The sequence below is a fragment of the Anopheles bellator genome, chromosome 1, assembly GCF_943735745.2.
Source record: "Anopheles bellator chromosome 1, idAnoBellAS_SP24_06.2, whole genome shotgun sequence".
NCBI lineage: Eukaryota > Metazoa > Arthropoda > Insecta > Diptera > Culicidae > Anopheles > Anopheles bellator.
In genome coordinates, this window is record NC_071285.1 from 26,292,712 (window position 1) to 26,312,401 (window position 19,690).

At 44.4% G+C, this 19,690-nt stretch overlaps 2 protein-coding genes across 2 annotated transcripts; one reads left to right on the forward strand and one right to left on the reverse strand.

The window, feature by feature from the left end:
* The first annotated feature begins 57 nt into the window (after nucleotides 1-57).
* On the forward strand, nucleotides 58-12,806 carry LOC131215324 (mucin-2-like). Its single transcript, XM_058209714.1, has 5 exons — nucleotides 58-465; nucleotides 7,365-8,320; nucleotides 8,390-8,501; nucleotides 8,578-8,812; nucleotides 12,421-12,806. Exons 1-5 carry the CDS (start codon nucleotides 58-60, stop codon nucleotides 12,804-12,806), a joined length of 2,097 nt encoding a protein of 698 aa, XP_058065697.1.
* Nucleotides 12,807-13,068: 262 nt separating this feature from the next.
* LOC131216129 (uncharacterized) lies at nucleotides 13,069-15,381 on the reverse strand. The gene is made up of 4 exons (XM_058210543.1): nucleotides 14,695-15,381; nucleotides 14,199-14,397; nucleotides 13,965-14,123; nucleotides 13,069-13,892 (listed from the first exon to the last, which is right to left on the reverse strand). The coding sequence occupies exons 1-4, from the start codon at nucleotides 15,243-15,245 to the stop codon at nucleotides 13,668-13,670; spliced, it is 1,134 nt and encodes a 377-aa protein (XP_058066526.1). The 5' UTR covers nucleotides 15,246-15,381; the 3' UTR covers nucleotides 13,069-13,667.
* Nucleotides 15,382-19,690: the final 4,309 nt, after the last annotated feature.

A 19,690-nucleotide genomic window follows, 5' to 3' on the forward strand; every position in this document is an offset into this window, starting at 1 on the left:
AACTCAGAAGGGTTTCCGCGAGAATGTGCACCAAACCTAGTGTTTGATCTCAACATCATGAATTGCAATCGGCCAGAGGTATCGGTATGCGTGGAGAACGTGGCTACGCCACCGACTCCTGGACCTACTCAAGCATTGACAACTACATCGTTTGAAACGCCTCCGACTGCAACTCAACCGATTACAAACACACCAGCTGACACTGCACCAACTGCCATTTCACCGTCACCCACCGATCCCAGTCCCACTCCGCCTCCAGTCCCAGTGCCCAGTCCAACACCAGTGCCCGGTAATCCACCAGACTGTCCTCCGAACGAGGTGTTCTACTATCCCCATCCCAACTGCTCCTTCTTCTACCGCTGTGTCTGGGGCATGCTGCACACCCTCCAGTGTCCACCGAATCAGTTCTGGAACCAAGAACGTGAGTACTGTGACCATCCATTTAACGTTAACTGCCCGGCTGATGCAGGATAAAACAAGTATCGTCATACGCCGGTACGGTCACCGTAACAATTCGAGTATATCACAATGAACGTCACTAACGCCCCCCCATATACTCTAATCGTCTACCAAGAATAGCCTAGATTTATGCTATGGTTTTCTTCGCCACTCTCCAGGACGTAAACCAGCGAGGCGAGTCTTCCCCCCGATGTATAAAACAAACTGTTATAATAAACGTTGTTGCCTAAGAGCAACACAAGTGACATGCCCCAAGATTAACTTGTCGCCCCTGTAATAATATCTATTATCAGTCGTTATCGCCATAATCAATCGCACCGTAGTCAGAAAGCACCAACGGTTGATAAGCGTTCCCCAGAGGCACATCTTGAAGGAACTTAGGAACATGAAATGATTACAAATATATTTTTACAATCCTGTGTATCACGTGCATAAATACGAATAAATTATATCTGGATCAGTTCGGAGCTATTTACGTTACTTTATAAATGTGATTGCGATTTCAGTTGAGATGCGCAGTTTCACGATAACGTATCAGTCGACAATGAGTTAGTCAACAAACCTAACCTGTAAGTCAACTAATAAGTCAACCCAAACCAACCAAACCAAACCAAACTAATTAAGTCAACAAACCTGTGGACATCAATGTTACTTCATATACTCGTTCATGTGTTAAATTGTCTGACAAAATTAGGAACTGCTTCTAGATTCCTGTAGGGAGTCCTACAGAGATCGATTTGGTTGCAACTGCAAAATTAGTCCAATAAGCTACCTAATTGGGCGTAATTGTATTTTGTTTTCTTGTTTGCATTTTTTTGCACATTTTCCGTTGTCGGATGTTAAAGTGTCCTGACATTTCAAACAATCATTCATACATCACTGCAAAGATCAGTATATTCCACACTCAAATTATATGTTTCGGCCCGAACCCATGGGCGGTCCTGGATTGAGCAGCAGATACGAAACTCACGAGAGGCCCTGAAGAAAGAACATTATAACCAAGAAAGAAGAGTGGTAGAACACGCCAAAATACGTTTGTTTTGATTCCATTTATTAAACATACTGCATCGTTATGCGTTTTACAATACTGCGCTTAAAAATCTTACGGTTATCTTTCGAGAGCACGCTATGAATAAATTTATCGACATTACAATAATTGTGTTTTAAGGTATGATAAGCTTCAGCGTGTCCCTGCTTAAAATATTCCCGGACTCCTTTAGCCTTGTGAGGCAGTTCAATAAATACATGGCCTATGAACGGTTTCAGCAATTACAGTCTGAAAACAACAGCAAAATAGTTGAAGCTAAGTGACAATGTAGCATAGACAACAAGTTCAATATACTTACGGGCACTGGGCTATTGCGGGCAAGTCACACCGCTCGTTGACCCTGTCCCAGTGCAATCCCGGAGCGCACCACCGCTGAACCGGCGTTCCGGACTGGCACAGGAAGTACTCATCGCAAGACTGGTTACCGGGGATAAACACGATCACATTTGGGTTGTCGACCGGTGGGCAGACAATCTGGTTGCAGTTTACACGCAGTTGACCTATGCAGGCCTGCCGGGATACATCAAACGCCTTGCCGACTCCGCAGGTTCCCAGGAACGCAACGCCACTGGAACAGGTGATGAACTGATTGCACTGCGTCGGGTGCAACAACAGCTGTACGCCGACTTGCTCGGTGCACACGTGACAGAACACATTTTCCGGAAAGTCACACAACTGGTCCGCTTCGTTGAAATAGAAGCCATCCGGGCAGCGCGCAAACGATCCCACGCCCTGCTGGCAATTGAAGTACCCGGCGCAAGTTTGCAGATCCGACACAAACATTCCATCCGCAACGCCCTCGCAAGGATTTCGCTGAGCGGACGCTGTAGTGACCAGCGCGATGATCAAAAGCGCACAAACCAGGAAGCTTTGGCACGGCATGGCGTCGAGGGCGGTTGAAGCTGGTGATTACTGCTTTGGCGGTAAAGTGAAATCCGCTTAGATTGCGTGATTAGTTGATACTGATGTGGCGTTGTGCCGGTACGCTAACTTTTATACGATTCACGAGCAGCCTAACGTCGTGCCGTAAATCACACTTTTATTGCCCCACGACCAGACGCCAGATTAGCTGGGGATGAACCATTTCCTGAATTCATTGTGTTTCGGCAATCTAATCTCCATCGGTTCGTACCGAAGGCTTGCTATAAAGTTGGCCTTATAATCCTTACTGTGCGAATGTTGAATGAATGCATTAAAACATGTTACGACGAGTTACGACAGAGGTAAACTTTTCCACCCGATGAGTAATGGCTTGAATTGTTTTGATTAACCAAACATTGCGCAATCAACGCGAACAAAATCGTACATGCTGCAGTCACTGGCTGCAGCGGTCGTTTTGCTTCGAAAAGTGGCTAGTTAGTCGAAGCGATTAGAAATTCGAAGACAATCAATGGCTATTTCACTAACTATGCAGATAGTTTAATTTCGGGTGTTTTGAGCTCAACACAAAAATATTACGTTAAATTAAGACAACAAGTAGAACTAATCTTGAAAATACGGTCTTGCCATGCATACTAGGACTTATAAAAGCAGAACTGAGTTACCTCCAAACTCCCCAAAATGGATTAGAAACAAAGAATTTCCTATAAAAACTTCATTGCATTCTGAGCATCTGAAATGCGAATCGTGGTATCAAAGTCCATGCCATTACTTCCACGTATTTTTTAAAATAGATGAGGAAAATGAACCGAATTGGGGTTAATTCACAATACCCAATACCACAACAATGATTCACAAGTCTCAAACAATCGCCTTTCGCCATGTACCAAAGTACAGTAATGAGTAGCACATTCCCAGCAGATTCTTTCAATAACTGATTCATTAATGGAGTGATGGATTGCACATCAATGACTAGGGTTAGGATGCGCAACGTCATGTGCTGGGTAAAGGTGCAAATTGTGGACTTCAGCCACATTTTGGCAATCACCTGAACCTATTGTAACCGCCAAAAACACAATCCCTCGTTCCGAGTTCGTACGCAAGTCATCCTAAATACTAATTCATATATTCCATATAGCAACAACCTAACCTATTTTACACTTTGCCAAACAAATAATGAATTGAATCTTTCAACACATTTCTAACTCAATAACCACCAATGATAGATAAAAAAAAATCTTAGTAATAGAGTATTCAAATAAGCGTTCTCTTTTTCATTTGGTTATAAAACAAAAACGGCTTAACATTTTTCGATGCTTGAACATTTATTTGAAAGGTCGATTTACCAAATCTATATATTAGGTGTAACAATCAATTCGTGCGCTTGTACAATAGATGGCATTGCTCACTAAATGTAACAGATCTTTTTTAAATGAAATATGTGTTTGATAGCTACTCTCATTACGCATCTAACGCGATATAGATTGTTTGGTCATGGTGTAAACAACACCTGTTTTGAGCATTTGAACATGTCATGTTTTGTTCCTGATAAAGCGTTTTTGCGGGGATTAGTTTAGTATGACGAAAAGTGTTACCGAAAATCATAATATTTTTATGGATGTTTATGGTGAATATGTTCTAGCTGAGAAAACGTGTTAGATGTGGTTTACAACCGTTAAAAGGGTGTGACTTTGGCTTTCAAACCAAGGGCGACCTGAACAGTAAAAAAAGGTTGAGGATGAAGAGTTGGTAGCATTGCTCTATCGGAATATATGTCAGATGCAAAAAGATCTTGCAAAAATATTAGGAGTTGACCACACGAAAGTTTCCCATCGCCTGAGTGTCGTCGGGAATTATTAGAAAGATGGTTTTATGGGTTCCACATGAATTGAAAAAAAGACACATTGTAAGAAGGAAAACAGTTTGCGAATTTCTGCTTGCGCGGCTGAAAAGAAAGGATTTCTTGTACTGAATCGTCACTGGTGATGAAAAGGCGAGTTATTACAAGAATCCTAAACCCAAAAAGCCCTGGATACAGCCTGGTGAACCTTGTCCATCGAAGCCAAAACGAAATTTTCACTTTTCAACGGTTGTGATGTACATATGGTGTGATATGAAAGGTGTGGTGTACTTTGAGCTTTTAAAACCTAATAAAGTTATTGAAGGACAATCCCATCAACAACAATTAATGCATTTGAAGCAAAGGCTTGGCCATAAAACAACGAGAATGAGATAAAAGACATGGTATGCTGAGTTTTCGAATTCACCAGATGTTGCTCTTTCGGACTAGTATTTGTTCCGTTACATGAGTAACGATTTGACAGCACAGCGGTTCATTTCTTATAAAAGTATCGAATAATAGGTCTCAATCGAATCAATCGAATAATAGGTCTAATAATAGTAGCTAACGAACCAAATTCGCAGGCGGGGGTTTTGGGGGTGGGGAAATGTTCTGGTGAATGTTTAAAACCCCTCCTCTCTTTACAAAGGAGGGCTCACATTCAAATATAAAGCGATCGTGTGCGTCTCCGGGAATCCCGATTGTCGGAAAAGGATGAGTAACGGGAAATGAAAAGGGAAGCCGATCGTCCGAAATGGCGGAATAACCGGAGGCGGAAAGGGAAGCAGATCAGACGTCATCTGGAAGTTCGATCCTCTGAAACGCCGGATAGTCGAGAAATGAGAATGAAATGAGGCGTAGCGAAGCTCGCCAGGACCTGCTAGTGTCATATAAATCTTCAAGCATTGAAAAATATTAAGCTATTAGTGTTTTGTAACCAAACGAAAAAAGAACGCTTGTTTGGACCTCCTATATTAAGTAGTAAGAAATTTGCACAAAAGTATTGGCTGGCTATCCGGTATGGGGGATGTGGGCACTCCTAATGCACTGAAAGATGGCAAAATGGACTGCAAAAAATTAAATACCACTATGAACATCAGCTGAGCTTGTCAAAACCCCTGCTTCGCCCTCGATGGCTACCATTTGAATCACTCCAACGCATAGAATCTTGGTAATCAAGGTGTTCTCAGTTCTACGACCTTATTCCTAACTACGTAAATGCGCAAGTCATAATATTTTTTACTCTAACAATTTGTTAACATTACACACCCTTGAGAATGTTTCGATGGCGAACGATTATCTCTGGCTATTTTGCGGCGTATAACGATGAAGCGTCACTGTCAAGCAATCACTTGCCCAACAGAGCAACAACTTATCACAAACCTCAATACAGCTGCCTATATTAGCAGCCAAGCTTAAGTTATTTATCCAAGATAAATAGAACACGTGAATAAACATAAGTTTCAAGTATACATTGTCACATAAATATTTATTCGGTCGTTGTAGTTTTCTACTATTCAAATGAACCGGAAATACAGTAAGTAATTTTCTAAGAATAACACTTCCAGCGTCTTTTGTAGACTATATTATACTAGACTTATATTTTAAAATAAAGTGCACCGGAGCCCGGTTCAGGAAAAGGGTTCGATCCATCCGCGCACCTGGAATCTTCGTTTGGTGGACGGCAGATCGAGTCTGTGATATCGAAAATCAGCGTCGGAGCACATTCGATCGGCAGGTCGCTCTGTACGCCGTCCAGGCAAACGAAGTACGAGTTGCAGTTCGCCTGGTTTCCGATGAGGTGTAGTCCGGTTGGGGGACATGTGGTAGGAGCAGGTATACTTCCTTCGACCTGTGCAAAAGAAAGAGGTTGCACATGGCGACATTCATGTTTGAAGAATATTCGCGACACAAGCTACGAACTAATAAGGCGCAACTCCGCAACAGTACTTACACATTCAACGTTCCCCTCCAAATCGCACCGTCGCGCAATAGGATCGAACAGGAGCGACGGAGCACACTGGCCCGGCTCGGCAACGCCTCCCAAGCAGATAAAGTATTTGGAGCAGTCGGTTGGATCAGGCACGAGGGTGGGAACGTTCGGGTTCAGGTTGCTGGCGCAAACGCCAATGTCACATTGCACGTTTTCTGCCAGATCGCAAGCCCCTAGTGCGCTATCGAACAAGAGTCCTTTCTCACACTCGCGCCGACTACCGATACCATTGAAACAGAGTGTGTAGAACGAACACTGGCCTTCGATGGGTTCTAACGTCGGTACGTCGCTATCCGCGGGGCAAAGCAAGCACATGACGTTCCACGGAAAATCACATAGCTGCTCTTCCTCGCTGAAAACGTATCCTTCCGGACACTGCCCCGGAATAGATTCACCGCGAAAGCAGGAGAAGAATGCGTTGCACTGCTGAAAATTGGTCAGAAACCGGCCGTCGGGCAGCCCAGCACAACGATCGGTATTCGAGACCGCACCCGTGGCGAACAGTGCCACCGTTACGGACAGTACGAGCCACTTCGGATTCATGGTACCAAACCTTAAGCACTTCAAGAGACGGATATGTTCACCTTCGAACAAGGTTAGCGAAACTGACACGCCCTGCTGCACTTGGGGGACCTTTTGTATTGAGCCAAAAACCCCAGGATCATGGCGGGCGGACTGGGCGATAATGGATAAGTGAGTTTGGGGTGGTCACAAGTGTTGGTCACGTCACGTCACACTCGTGACGACCGATTCTCATGCTGCTGATAACTGTAAAATTACGCGCCACATTTCAACTTCTGTCGAAACTCAACAGGAAAACACTCGCTTTTGCATTTGCCGATTAAGGAAGCAATCACAATATATAACGTGGACGTGGTAGCATATTTACAGCAATTACCCTTCACGGTTAATCTGTTTCCACACCAACACCAGGTGCACCAGCCGAAAATCAGTCTGTGGCAAGTTTACGACAACAATACTTGTAAATGCTGGGATAAGATAAGACCGTAAATCCGCGTCCGGCTGCCAATGGAAGCTTATCGCGACGGGATACTTCCCGAATCTTGCCGAACCTCCTCTTGCACCGTCCGTGGGGGTTGCTTTGCCGTGACTCAAACGTTACGAATTTAGTTGACCCGCTACAGCGCAGCAATATGGCCGGGACCGTGAAACAATCGTTGCCATTAACACCATTGCTTCTGCTGACGTGCGTGCTAATTGTGACCGTAGAGTGCTGCCCAGAGGAGAGAAGATGCTACCCGGACGACATTGTACAGGTCACCTGCCAAAGCAACTCCATCCCCGAGTGGACGAATGAGCCCAGCACCGTTGACTGTAGTATGTTCGTAACGTGCATAAACGGGGTAGGTATACAGATGTGTTGCCCGGTGGGAGACTACTTCAATCCTGTCACCCTTGTGTGCGATGATGCGGCCAACGTGGAGTGTGATATCGAACCCCCACCGTGTACGGATCCGACGACAACGGAAGCTGGTGATACTACTACCACTGCGAGTCCAATGCCTGAAGTTACTACAACCCCGGAACTAGGAACAACTACTACTGCTGTAGAAACAACTACAACTCCATTGCCGGAAGTTACCACAACACAGGAAGAAACGACAACGACAGTTGTGACAACGCCGGAACCTACAACGCTCGATCCAGAGCCCACAACTGCATCACCGGAAGAAACTACCACGCTGGATCCAGGCGGGACAACTCCGTTGCCGGAAGATACCACCACCACACTAGACCCTGAAGTGACAACCGAGTTACCAGAAACTACCACAAATAACGATGATACTACCACAGTAACTGGCGAAACGACGACCGTAGAAAGCGTAGACCTAGACGCGCTTTGCGCTACGCAGTCTACCGATGGTCTCCTGGAGGTGGCCTTTCCCGGACAGTGCCACCAGTACGTGATATGTGCTGATCGGGAGCTGGTTGGCACCGAGACATGCCCAGCAGGGCTGCATTTCAATCCCATACTGCTAGTCTGTGACTCTCCCGATACTGCCGAGTGCACCGAGCACATCTGCCGGGACAATCCTGAAGGCAGCCAAGTACCCGTGGAGAGCGTAAACAGTTGTGAAATGTAGCGTCCTTCGAGCAATCACTTTAAGCTTAACGTCAAAGTAAATTGAACTACTGTTTTTTTTTTCAGATACTATATCTGCGTTGGCAGCATCACAATAGTACGACGGTGCGCTCCCGGTACGATCTACGATCCCGACAATGATTGGTGTATCGACGAGGATCTGGAGAACCCATGCGTGGTAACTAGTCTAAATCGAACGTCTCTTTCGCTTCCCCATCGAAACATTTATTATCCTGATAAATTTCTTTTCGTAGCGCGCCCGTCCACCTCCGCCACCGGATTCCGTTATAGAACAATGCACGGAGAATGACGTACTCTCGAAAATTAGGCACCCCGTGCAGTGTGACGTCTACTACCGATGCCTTAACGGCGAACTGTTGGGACGACAGTGTCCTGCGGGACTCCTGTTTGACACCGACCGAGACCAGTGCAATCTAGAGAGTGCGGTTGAATGTGACGAGCAGACCGAACTGACGCAATCGATCCGTAGTAAATTGGGATGATTTCTCTGTTGTTTACCAGAACATAGGAAATCATGTACGAAACATAACGCAGTGTTTTTTTTTTTGAGGTTTTTTAAAGAAGTCGGACGTTTACAGCATACCGAGGATAACATGTACCGGGTGGTTGGTGGCCTAACTTCCCATTTTGAAAGGATAATAAGGAATCTGGAGACCAATGCACCGTACTAGATGGGCTTAATTCGCCTTACTTCATCAACCCAGCCAGTGAGTTGCTAGAAGTTGTGGACGAACCATTGCACAGTGGGGAATTTGTATGGGAAAGGCGGACATATTCGTTTTTAGGAAGCATCAATGGACTTTTTTTAACGTTTTTGTTTTATTTGCATGTGTTTTGATTAAATTCCACTTTTTTTGTGTAACGGGGGGTGCTACATGAGGCGTAACGTAAAGTACGGGTCGGCCGAGGCGTAAACCCGAGCGTTAATACTTTTTGCAAACGCTTTGCTTACAAACAGAGGATAATTTAAGTTCTTATTTGCTGGAATCGATAAAAAACCCGAAAAAAATATTCAGAAATCAATTAATTTCTCTTCTTTTTCTATTTTCTCGGACCAAAAACACGAATGCATACAAGTTTAACATTTCGTTTTTATATTTTTGCTGCCACACGAAGCGTAAACGATTTGACATTACAAATTAATTTTACGCTAGTTTTCACGCCTCATGTAGCCCCCCAGTAATACACTCGTTCAAGTATAATAAATGAGCTTTTTTCGTTACTTTAAGGTTTTTAAACGCCTTAAGTATGCAATCTACATTACATCAAAAACATTAAAAGCACAATCGTAAAAGCAAATATCGAATTTCTGCTACAAATCGAATGCCTTATGAGTGTAAAAAAGGATATGAAATGATCGAGAAGCTTTATCCATTGCGTTTGTGGGAATTTAGGAACATGTAAGTATTACCATCCAAAGTGTCCAACCCATGAACTATTATTAAAACGTTTGATAGAATACTTATTGATCCATTACTTCATACAAACTTAAATCGATATTATCTACTTGGGTGAATACATGATCAATCTACTTGGGTGAATACATGATCAATCGCGATATCGTCATTAATGTTTTCCTCCATGATCATTAACTACCGTATTTTTCCGTGTATAACGCGCACCCATATTTTAAGAGACAAAAAATGGAAAAAAGTTTTTTATTTTACATTTTTCAGATATGTGATATCCAACAAATACCCAATGATAATGATGTACGAGGGGCGTTCAAAAAGTTCTGACAATTTTGTATTTACGCGGGCTACTTATATCCGATTTTCGATTTTTTGTGGCGTTAGGTTGCTACACATGTCAGTCACTGATGGTAAAAAGTTCGGCTATTTTGAGTAATCGGTCAGTTTTTGACAACTGTTTTGCTTGGACAAGATTTTCTCATCGGCGATGCCGTCTTTATCACCTAAATCGTATCGTAGCGTCGTCCTTTCATGGCCTCCTTCAACTTCCGGAATTAGAAAATGTCACAGGTGGCCATATCTAGAGAATACGGTAGCTTTGGCATCATTAGTGTGTTGTTTTGGTCAAAAATTAGAGCAGAAACCACGATGTGTTAGCAGGAGCGCGACAACCAATTTTGGGTTTCGCAAAAAACCTGGCGTTTGTGACGGATTGCTTCGGGCGAATTGTGTGTAACTTGCAGAAAATATTCTTTATTGACTGTTCTATCCTTAGCCAACAACTCATGATGCACCACGACCCTGCAATCGAAGAAAACTGTAAGCTAAACTGTTTACATTTCACTGCTGTGTGACAAATTGATATTCCCTAATTGCTCTTCAATGTACTCCTCATTGTCACTCTCTGAAGAGTCCTCATAAATTGCGACATCTTCAGATCCATCCATAGCGTTGCTGATCCCACATTTTATGAATGATTTCACAGCAACTTTTGTTTTAACTCCATGCCATGACTTAATGACGATATGGTAAGGATAATTATATTCCTAACAAATGTTTCATTTCATAATTTATTCAATAATACCATAAAATAAGTACCGAAAAAAGTCCATTTATATGTTTAGAGGAGACAAAATTTTTACTCCCCTTGTATAACGCGCACCCAGATTTTACAGCTAAAAAAATTGGGAAAAAGGTGCGCGTTATACACGGAAAAATACGGTATATCAGGAAAATTAAGTGTATGTTTTTTCGCTGCTTATAACCCAACGAAATAGAACTAGCTTTAGGGTCAGGCTAATGGTTATTAAGATATTCCTAAGCCTGTCTATTAAATCTTTACTAAAGAACAGTACTCGCACGTTCCGAATCTGAAAATATTCGACAAAAAACGCTACCAGAAGTGCTTGTTTCTGATACCTGATTAGTTTCTGAAAGATTATTTTCTGTGAAATGCTTAACAAACACTGCAGAAACCTCAACTAACAACGTAACGAAACACAATGCAGAAGGTTGTGGGGTAAAATAATTTTCAAGCATCACTTATCTGGTTACCAGTTGCACTACAAATAGGGCAACGCATACTTGATTGATCCTTGATCACTTTTAACACTTAGTTTATCTTAATAATAGAAAAGACATAAGGCCAATATGTTTTGTATATCCATTTCAAAGACTACAAAAAGACCAGGCGCCTCCATGCATCAGGAGGTGTTTTCGTAAAATAAGCCTAGCGGATGAATTCGCTAGTATACGCAAGCAAAACGTACTGGAAATAGTTTAAAACTGCCTAAACTTTGATTGCAATGCCTAGTTTAGTTACACAAGATCGCGAAAAAAATTTACTGCATTACCAAAGTTGAAAAACTGTATTTTTTCGTAGTTTTCTATAGTAATTCCCGATGAAAATGTACTAGCAATACCAAACGTTAATATTTGATTATTTTATATGAAAGAAGAGTTCATTACCTTTCGAATGATGTATAATATAAGAACATTACCGTTGCAGAACTGTGCTAACGATCGCGTTAAAATAGCTGATAACAGCTGGTTTCAAAAAGCCATTTTTATCACTCTTTTGACTTTAACAGATGAATTCACAGAATCTGCGCAACTAGGAAGGCTAAAAATGTGGATTTGTCATAGATAACATATTTATTTTAGGCTAATATAAGTAAACCCTCAGTTTTTAAAGTTGACTTATGACCGTCTTCTCCCCATAGTGCGCTGTACAATTCTGCAGATGCATACTTCAATATTCAGATATCGTGAATATTGAACTAATTTACGCGACCGAGTTACTCACTGCGAGTGAGTTCGGGAGAATTCATGTTGAATTTTATCGTCCCAAAAGATCAAACCCCATAGCCACACTCTTTACGCCGCTCTCCGATTGTTGTTGTCTGTTATCGTCTTTTCTGAGTAATAACCTAGATACCTTCGCGCGTTATCAGTCCTCGCCTTTCCCGACCCGACTTCTTTTGACAAGGACGGAGGAAAAATTCCTTTCCCATCTATAAATATGTCACCAATCGTAAGGCTTCGAGTTTGTTGTTCTATACCTTCTAGCGCTGAAAGGATGTTGCTGAACGATATGCGCAGTAGGTGCGGGAACACTTGATAAGCAACGCAATAGTATCCGATCCTGTTTCGTTGTGCTTTCAGAAGCGGTTGCGGTTGTTTGCCTTATGGCGATGGTAACTGGCATCGCTCATGCACAGGGCTGTACCAGCTATACCTACACCACGTTCCTACCCGATGGAAAGAAGTGCAATTTCTATGTCGCCTGCGTGAACCAACGTGCTACTCCTTTGGTTTGCCCTTCCGGCTATCACTTTAACGTTCGAAAACAACTGTGTGACTTCCCTAGCGAAGCAGGGTGTATCCAGTGTCCCGCGGTTGGGTTTGCTAATATGGCCGTCGATGGAAGCTGCAAAAAGTTTGTCCAGTGCTTTATGGGGACAGCCATCGATCGCGAGTGCCCACCCGGTCTGATGTACGATCCTACCTATGGACAATGTAACTTGGATACAAGGGTAGCCTGTAAGTGATCACCGTTGACAGCTACTTGACCTGCTACTGCTCGGATATTCTCGCATCATCTGAAAATAAATAGTATTAAAGGCATCTGACTGGAAGTTGCATGTTGACCCCGTGTGTACCGCACACCATCTGGACATTCGTTACGGCGAGTAGCTTTAGTGGGGTGCAACAGAAGACATGTTCACATTAACATATTGCACAGCATATTTGGGTAGAATTTTTATTAAAACATACCGAAAGATCACTTCGTAATAAAAAAAATTACGATACAATACTTCTTATTTCTTGGTACTATGCAATACCTAACGCCTATCCGTAGCCAGGCAAATAAGCGCAAGACGCAGTTCTCGCGATCCTTGCAGAATCGTCACCAATAGTCAGGAAGATTTAAAGAAACACGTTAAGTCCTTCTGCCCTAATCGCTTATCACTAGTGCGCACGTTCCACGTGCATTTTACTTGCATTACTTCGAGAACGCATCATTGTATTACACGAATGTTTCTATTAGTTTTTTGTGATTACTTTAATCTTTGAAAGGCGTATCTTCTTTCCTAACGTCCTGACATGTTTGAGCACTATCTATTAATCGGATCTTACAATCCGACCATTTTCAATACCGGTACCGTTCTTTCCGTTGAACAAAGTACCACCTGTACCGTGTTCTTCCTCTAACACTCGATCCGCCTTGCCTCGTATGCTGCGCATCAATACATTGGAGTTCTTTCTTTGAATTTCTCTTATCTTCTCCTCGCGACCGGCATCCCACCCGTTCCGTTCCTGTACGTTTCGACCAGTTGTCGGACTGCCAGATCGATAGCTAATCATAGATGGGAGGGTGCCTTTCGTCGTAGTACTGTTATCGGTCATGATTATATCACTATTTTATCATACGACGGTGGTGGCGTTTCATCCGTGTCCTTTGTGGCCTCCGGCAGTAGTATCGCTATGTGGTACGGTGGAGGTGGTGCCACTATGCTCGCCAGTGAAGCGTGCTGATGCTGACCTGCAACGTGTAGCCCTCCCCCGGAAATGCCACCACCGACGCTCCCGTTCAGCAGCGGCGACGGATTACTGCTCATCAGCTCAGGGTTGTTCTAAAAGGAAACGATTTTGCGATACGCACTCAGACCATGCAAACGCCAATCTGATCTCTCTCTCGTCCATACCTGCAGGGAGCTTTGCTCCGCGTTGGAGATCGTCTCCGATATCACATTGTTGCCCGGAATCGGTAATTCCCGTGGACGCCTCCAGAGCGATACCGTGCACGCCGCCAGGAAGAAGGTTGCAGAGAAGGCGCAGAAAATGAGGACCTCTAATCCGGTGCCCTGGGACGGCGTAAAAGAAGAAGACGTTACGAAAGGGAAAGGTCATCGGCCATCGACCTCAATGTGGAATGTTACCTGGTGGTCGAAATAAAACTTGGCACCAGCTACGAACACTGTCGCTAGCGCTAACGATGCCCACATGCCACACTTCAGGTGCGCAGGTAACAGTTGAGCGTCTTGCCCAAGTTGAGGCTGTGCGTGCTGTGCAATGGCAGCGATTCCCAAGTTGCTGCCACCCTGCTCAATATCAGCTCCAGAAGTTTGCGCCGATGCACTGCACAGTCAGTTGGCCGGGAAAGAATTTGAATTCGAAATGAAATACATGCAAGGTTTTATTTCTAGCAGTAAAGAAAATGTCTTTCATAGCAAAATAGACCCAACGAGAACCTGCCGTCCTTTCGGAAACTCTAAACTTTATCTTAAACTAGATGTCATTCTATGGAGATTTAGAGGGTCTCGTCCAAGAGTTATCAGGGCATGTCCCTCAATGTTCACAGGCAGGAGCCTTCCTATTCGTGAAGTTTCTAAGCAGTCTTTCCAGTGAATTTAGAGACGTTACTTTAACTTTTACCTGTAGATGTGGTTCATCGACACAGGTACGTGGTAGTTGTGTGCGTTGTTGCTCGGAGACGCATTCGACTGCAAGTTGGGGCTGGCTTGCGGATAAGGCGTTGGCGCAGGAAGTATACTGGGGCTGTGCGCATTATAATGTCCGCTGCTGTGCAACTGGACCTGGTGCACCTGTTGATTGGCCGACTGTGCTGCAACCGGCTGAACCGGCTGTTGATGGTGGTTTTGGTTGTGATGCGAATTGTGATGGTACTGCTGGTGATGTGACTGTGACTGATGTTGATGCTGCTGACTTGATGTGGACGAGTTGTTGTTGTGAGTCGAGTTCGCTTGAGATTGCGATTGCTGCTGCTGCTGCTGCTGCTGGTGACGGTAGAAATGGGGCCGGGTACAGTCGACGGTTTGAAACCGATGTATTGGGGTAACCATTGATTTGCGGGGCACTCGGCGCGGATGGCCAAAGCCCAGACCACCGCCGCCGGACAAGGATGCTGCCACTCGGGCTCTGCCGAAACCACACGCTTGCGATCGTTTGTCAATCCAAAAATGCATTTCGCCACACGGCACCAGGTTTGGGCTCGCTACGCTCTCTCTCTCTCTCTGTATCCGTCCGGCGGACTCTGGGCACCGTTCCAACTGATGACAAGTTCAAGTGGCAGTCCAAACCCAAAACCACTTCTAACCTCTAAACGGTTGGTCGACACGTGGATTAAGCATTGTAGCGCTCGTGGTGACCCTGGGCACGCCCAACGACTGAAAGCGCAACATGGGGGCAACTTTTAAGTTGCCTCCCGAAGAGTAGGCCGATTGTCGAATTAATCTGCGAAAGTGTAAACACAATTAAGATTGATTGCTTCAAACAAAGCGCTCAAAGTTTTACCATGCCTACAATCATGATGGTCCATGATGGGTTATCAGTACTAGAAAATAGAAATGTAACGGAGAAGTATTTTTTCATTATCTATTAATTTGTTTTTATTACAACGGTCAGAGTCGTAAAAATGTTTGCACCAGAAGTTGGTGTCCTTAAGTTGATACACTGTCTGAGTTTGAACTGACGTCTTTCGCTTAGCAACCGATTAATCGTTGCAGCGAGACGGATGATCTACAGACGGGGCACAAAAGAGAAACTCTTGATAGAATATACTCCAATATTATTAGATCAAATTATTATTCGTTTCAATAACATCTTCATGGATCCCCTCGTTATTCAACGAAGTGCGAGAAACCCACACGAACTATCATACTTAAAGGTTCATAAGAATCAATTGCGACTTGCAGTATGTCCGAACCGTAATTCAAAATTCACTAATAGCGGATTTAAAATTCTGGTTGTTTGAATTGGAACATTGTATTCTTGATGAATATGGAAATGTTTAAACATCAACAATAATCTACCGCTGAATTGAAACGCTTCTTCGCTAAAACTTCGATCGTCCATTACACACAATAGCCAGTGAGTTCGCTAGTTGACCCCTGTGACAACTGCAACAGATAAATATTTCACTTCAGTTCACCAATCGAACGCTAAACCTCACCGTACAACAAAGTGAAAGAGCTTCGACAGCAACTAATGGCGACCGGCAAAAACCATCAAACGCTTTCCCCGCATGTCAATATTAATTTCAACAACGCTTGTCTGACGCAAGGCTGCATAAATAATGAACTTACTGAAATTGAATCATTTCCATGCGATGTCTGCAGTCCGTCGCCGTAAAAGCAGTCAAACTGTTCACCGGCAGGCCCCTTGGGACCCTTGGAATGTCCAGAACGTTGCAACCAGCATCCGCCCGCGTGACGCAAGGAAGATCAATAATCTATGGCCTAATTTAGTTAAAGCCGACACCAATGAGGTGCCTTGCCCACAATTGCCGTGCAGCTGTTGTCACTTTTGCGAAAAGTGGAACCTAGACGCTTCAACATCTTGTCGTTTGGCCAAACGGATATGAAAGCCGTTCGAAGTGCAATAGAGACATCTTAAAGAGATAGAGAATCAATTGAACGTACGATAACAAATTTCGTTTAAAATTATCGTAGTGTTAATTTCAAAATTATGAAGTATGGTTGAGTGGACTGTTATTATTTTTTGCTTCCTTCTGATGCTTTTGGACAATTGAACTGTCTTTTTTAAGTATTTCATAGAATCACCAATCCCCACCGTCGCCATTCCTTTGCGTCTAGTGGTCTACAAACACAGTGCTCACTCCGACGCAACATGCAACTTCAAGAGACTCTTCATCGCACTTCAGCGCGGTCATCCGTTCCTTAAACATAACAAATCAGGTTCCCCTTTTTCGCTTCAGCACCACCCAAGGCGCACGACGCCTTCACCGCCCTTTCAGATTTTCCTTTATCGCTTTTATCTATTGCTTCCCGTCCACCAACTAAACACGCGGTCACGGGCACAACAGGATGTGGTTCGCTTTGCCACCCTGCGCCCCGTCCTAGCTGAGTGCTTAAATGTGGTGGGCAGCACGTGAGTATGTGTCAGTGCCGCGCGGGAGAAGTTGAAGGTTTCCCGATCATCTCACCCACACCGTCATCATCATCATCATCAGAGGGGCCTCTGCAGTCATTAGAGGAGCAACCCCCCTTCGGCACGGCAATTCCTTCACAGCTTCCTCCATGCTTTTCATAGCTTTTTTTCCCTCATCGCCTGCAGTGACTGCGACTGTCGTCACTCATCCGTCACATGTGAATTGCAGGATGTACAAAAAATCTCCTCCAAATTCCTTTTTTCATCGGTTGCCGACATACATGTGATGCGAGGCGGTGATGCTGATGTGCATTCCTCCCGGACGCACTCTTCCAGGGTAGATGAAAAATATTAGCACACATCAAAGAGACTTCATTGCTGGCGTGATGACATTTTCATCCCTCCCCACCTCGTACCTAGGCGTTTTCCGCGTTCCGGGGGTTCGATTGCCACGGTGACACTGTCGAGCGACAACCCGACTGACCCGTTCTATTTGTAGCTGCAACGAACCGGGTGGGGCCCAGCTGCTGAACCGACGATGGCACACTAAGCGAAGGAACTACTGAAGGAAGCAACAGTATTTACGGTATCCTTCTGACATTGAGTTCACACCAGACTAGCACTAGCATGTTCCGACCGACACGGACGAATGTTCACGTCCGCGCCGGGAAAGATTTTTCCAATTTTCATTATTCACATTTTCGATATCCTCCGGGGAGGATTAGTCGGGTCTTAACCCTGGCTCATCAAGTTTTGATTCTTGCTCACCTCATATTTCACCAAGCACTGGGTGCGCAGCAGTGTTCATCGTACGACTCGTCTACTCTGATGGACGATAGGGAATGCCCACGTACACTTTTCCAGTCTCACATTGATAGTAGGCATTTTTTAATCGAAACTTCGAGCACACAGCGAGCAACCCAAACACAGCCCGGAAGCTGCAATGAGCGAAACTTACAGTTAAATTATGGTTTCATGAACGTCGAATTAAAAACACATACACCCAAGGGAGCTTGGGCGCTCTGGGAGTACCACGGACCACGGAAAACCAGAAACCAGAACCTTCTCACCAGCTGCACAATCACCTCAACACTGACCCAGTCACTTTGACTTCGGTGGGGTCGGTCTTTTGCAACTCCGAATGGCCACTCTCTCTCTCTCTCTCTCTCTCTCTCTAGCTCACTCTCATCATTTTCTTCAGCTTTTCCTTGCGACTCTCCACTCTTGTACCGAACACATTCACTAGGGACTCACTGCTTTGGAAAACCTTTTCCATGGTCGGAAACACTCCGAACTCGATAGCAGACCCGCGGACACTGGCGTAACGGTTGGGGTTTGAAATGAGTAATGGTTGGCAGCGGAAAACACAGATTCATCATGCCGAGCTTATCGTTTTGGTCTTTCACAGTACTTTTGAACGACGAATCTTTGGTCCCTCTTTCGAAATAATTCAAACGCGGCGCTTAAGTATACAACCAACTCCACGGCTACTGCGACTTTCCATGGAACTCGGGCGGTTTGTGTACGAAAACAATGGCTGGCCTTGATGTACGCGCCTTATTGTTGGCTCTTTCCGTATGGCACTGAGAGGAGAGAAAATTTTCCTCACACGTTACTGTGGCGTTACTACCTAACGCAGTATACTCTCTCGCGAGATTGGGCGACAAAACAGACACAGTGAAAAACCCAGAGAGAGAGGGAGAGAGAGAAGGCAGCAAAAGGAAGTACCTTTCAACGCGCCGTGTCTCTCCGGCAGCACGGGCCGGAAAACCCTGTGCCGATTATGACCGATCAGCCTGTTGATGTGTGCGCGATTCCACGGCACGGCACGAGTACTTCAGCGTTTGGATACATCCTCTGATGTTTGGGAGATTTATCTTTTGTTTATTTTCGGAAATCAATTGCTCGTAGATGCTGCATACTTTCGTTGGTACGAGCGGATTGGCAAAGCGATCACAGGAGGCATTCCATAATTTAGTACTTCAACTTTCTTCCCTGGATATGGAATCGCTCACTTCATGGCTACAATTGAAAAACACCACAGACTAGCGTAAACAACTTGCACGCCCGTTTCGTACTTATTGTGGAGAGAGTCCGATTATTCACGGCTGGCAGGGCGCATGCTTCACAATAAATCACACAGACTTACCGGTTTCTTACCGGTTTCACGAAATACTACCGCTGCTACACGGACCCTATTCGCCTGGGGCAATTCGTTTGAAACCACCTGTGCATTGATATGTAATCCAAACTTGGTCACCATGTTTTCAAATGTTTCTGAAAATGTTCACGTTTTGTTTGGCAGACTTTTAGGGGCCAACGAGAAAGCGACCGCTTTGGATGCTTCGGAAGATTATTAGTCTCACTTCGTGACTGCTGTGTAACGACCTTTCGCCAGATAACCTATGCTAGCAAGTCGATAGACAAAGTAAACGGCCCAGTATTTGGTGGTCTACGATTGCCACACCATCCGCATGTGATTACCAATGGAGATCTATAGAACATACCAATGTACAAGTGG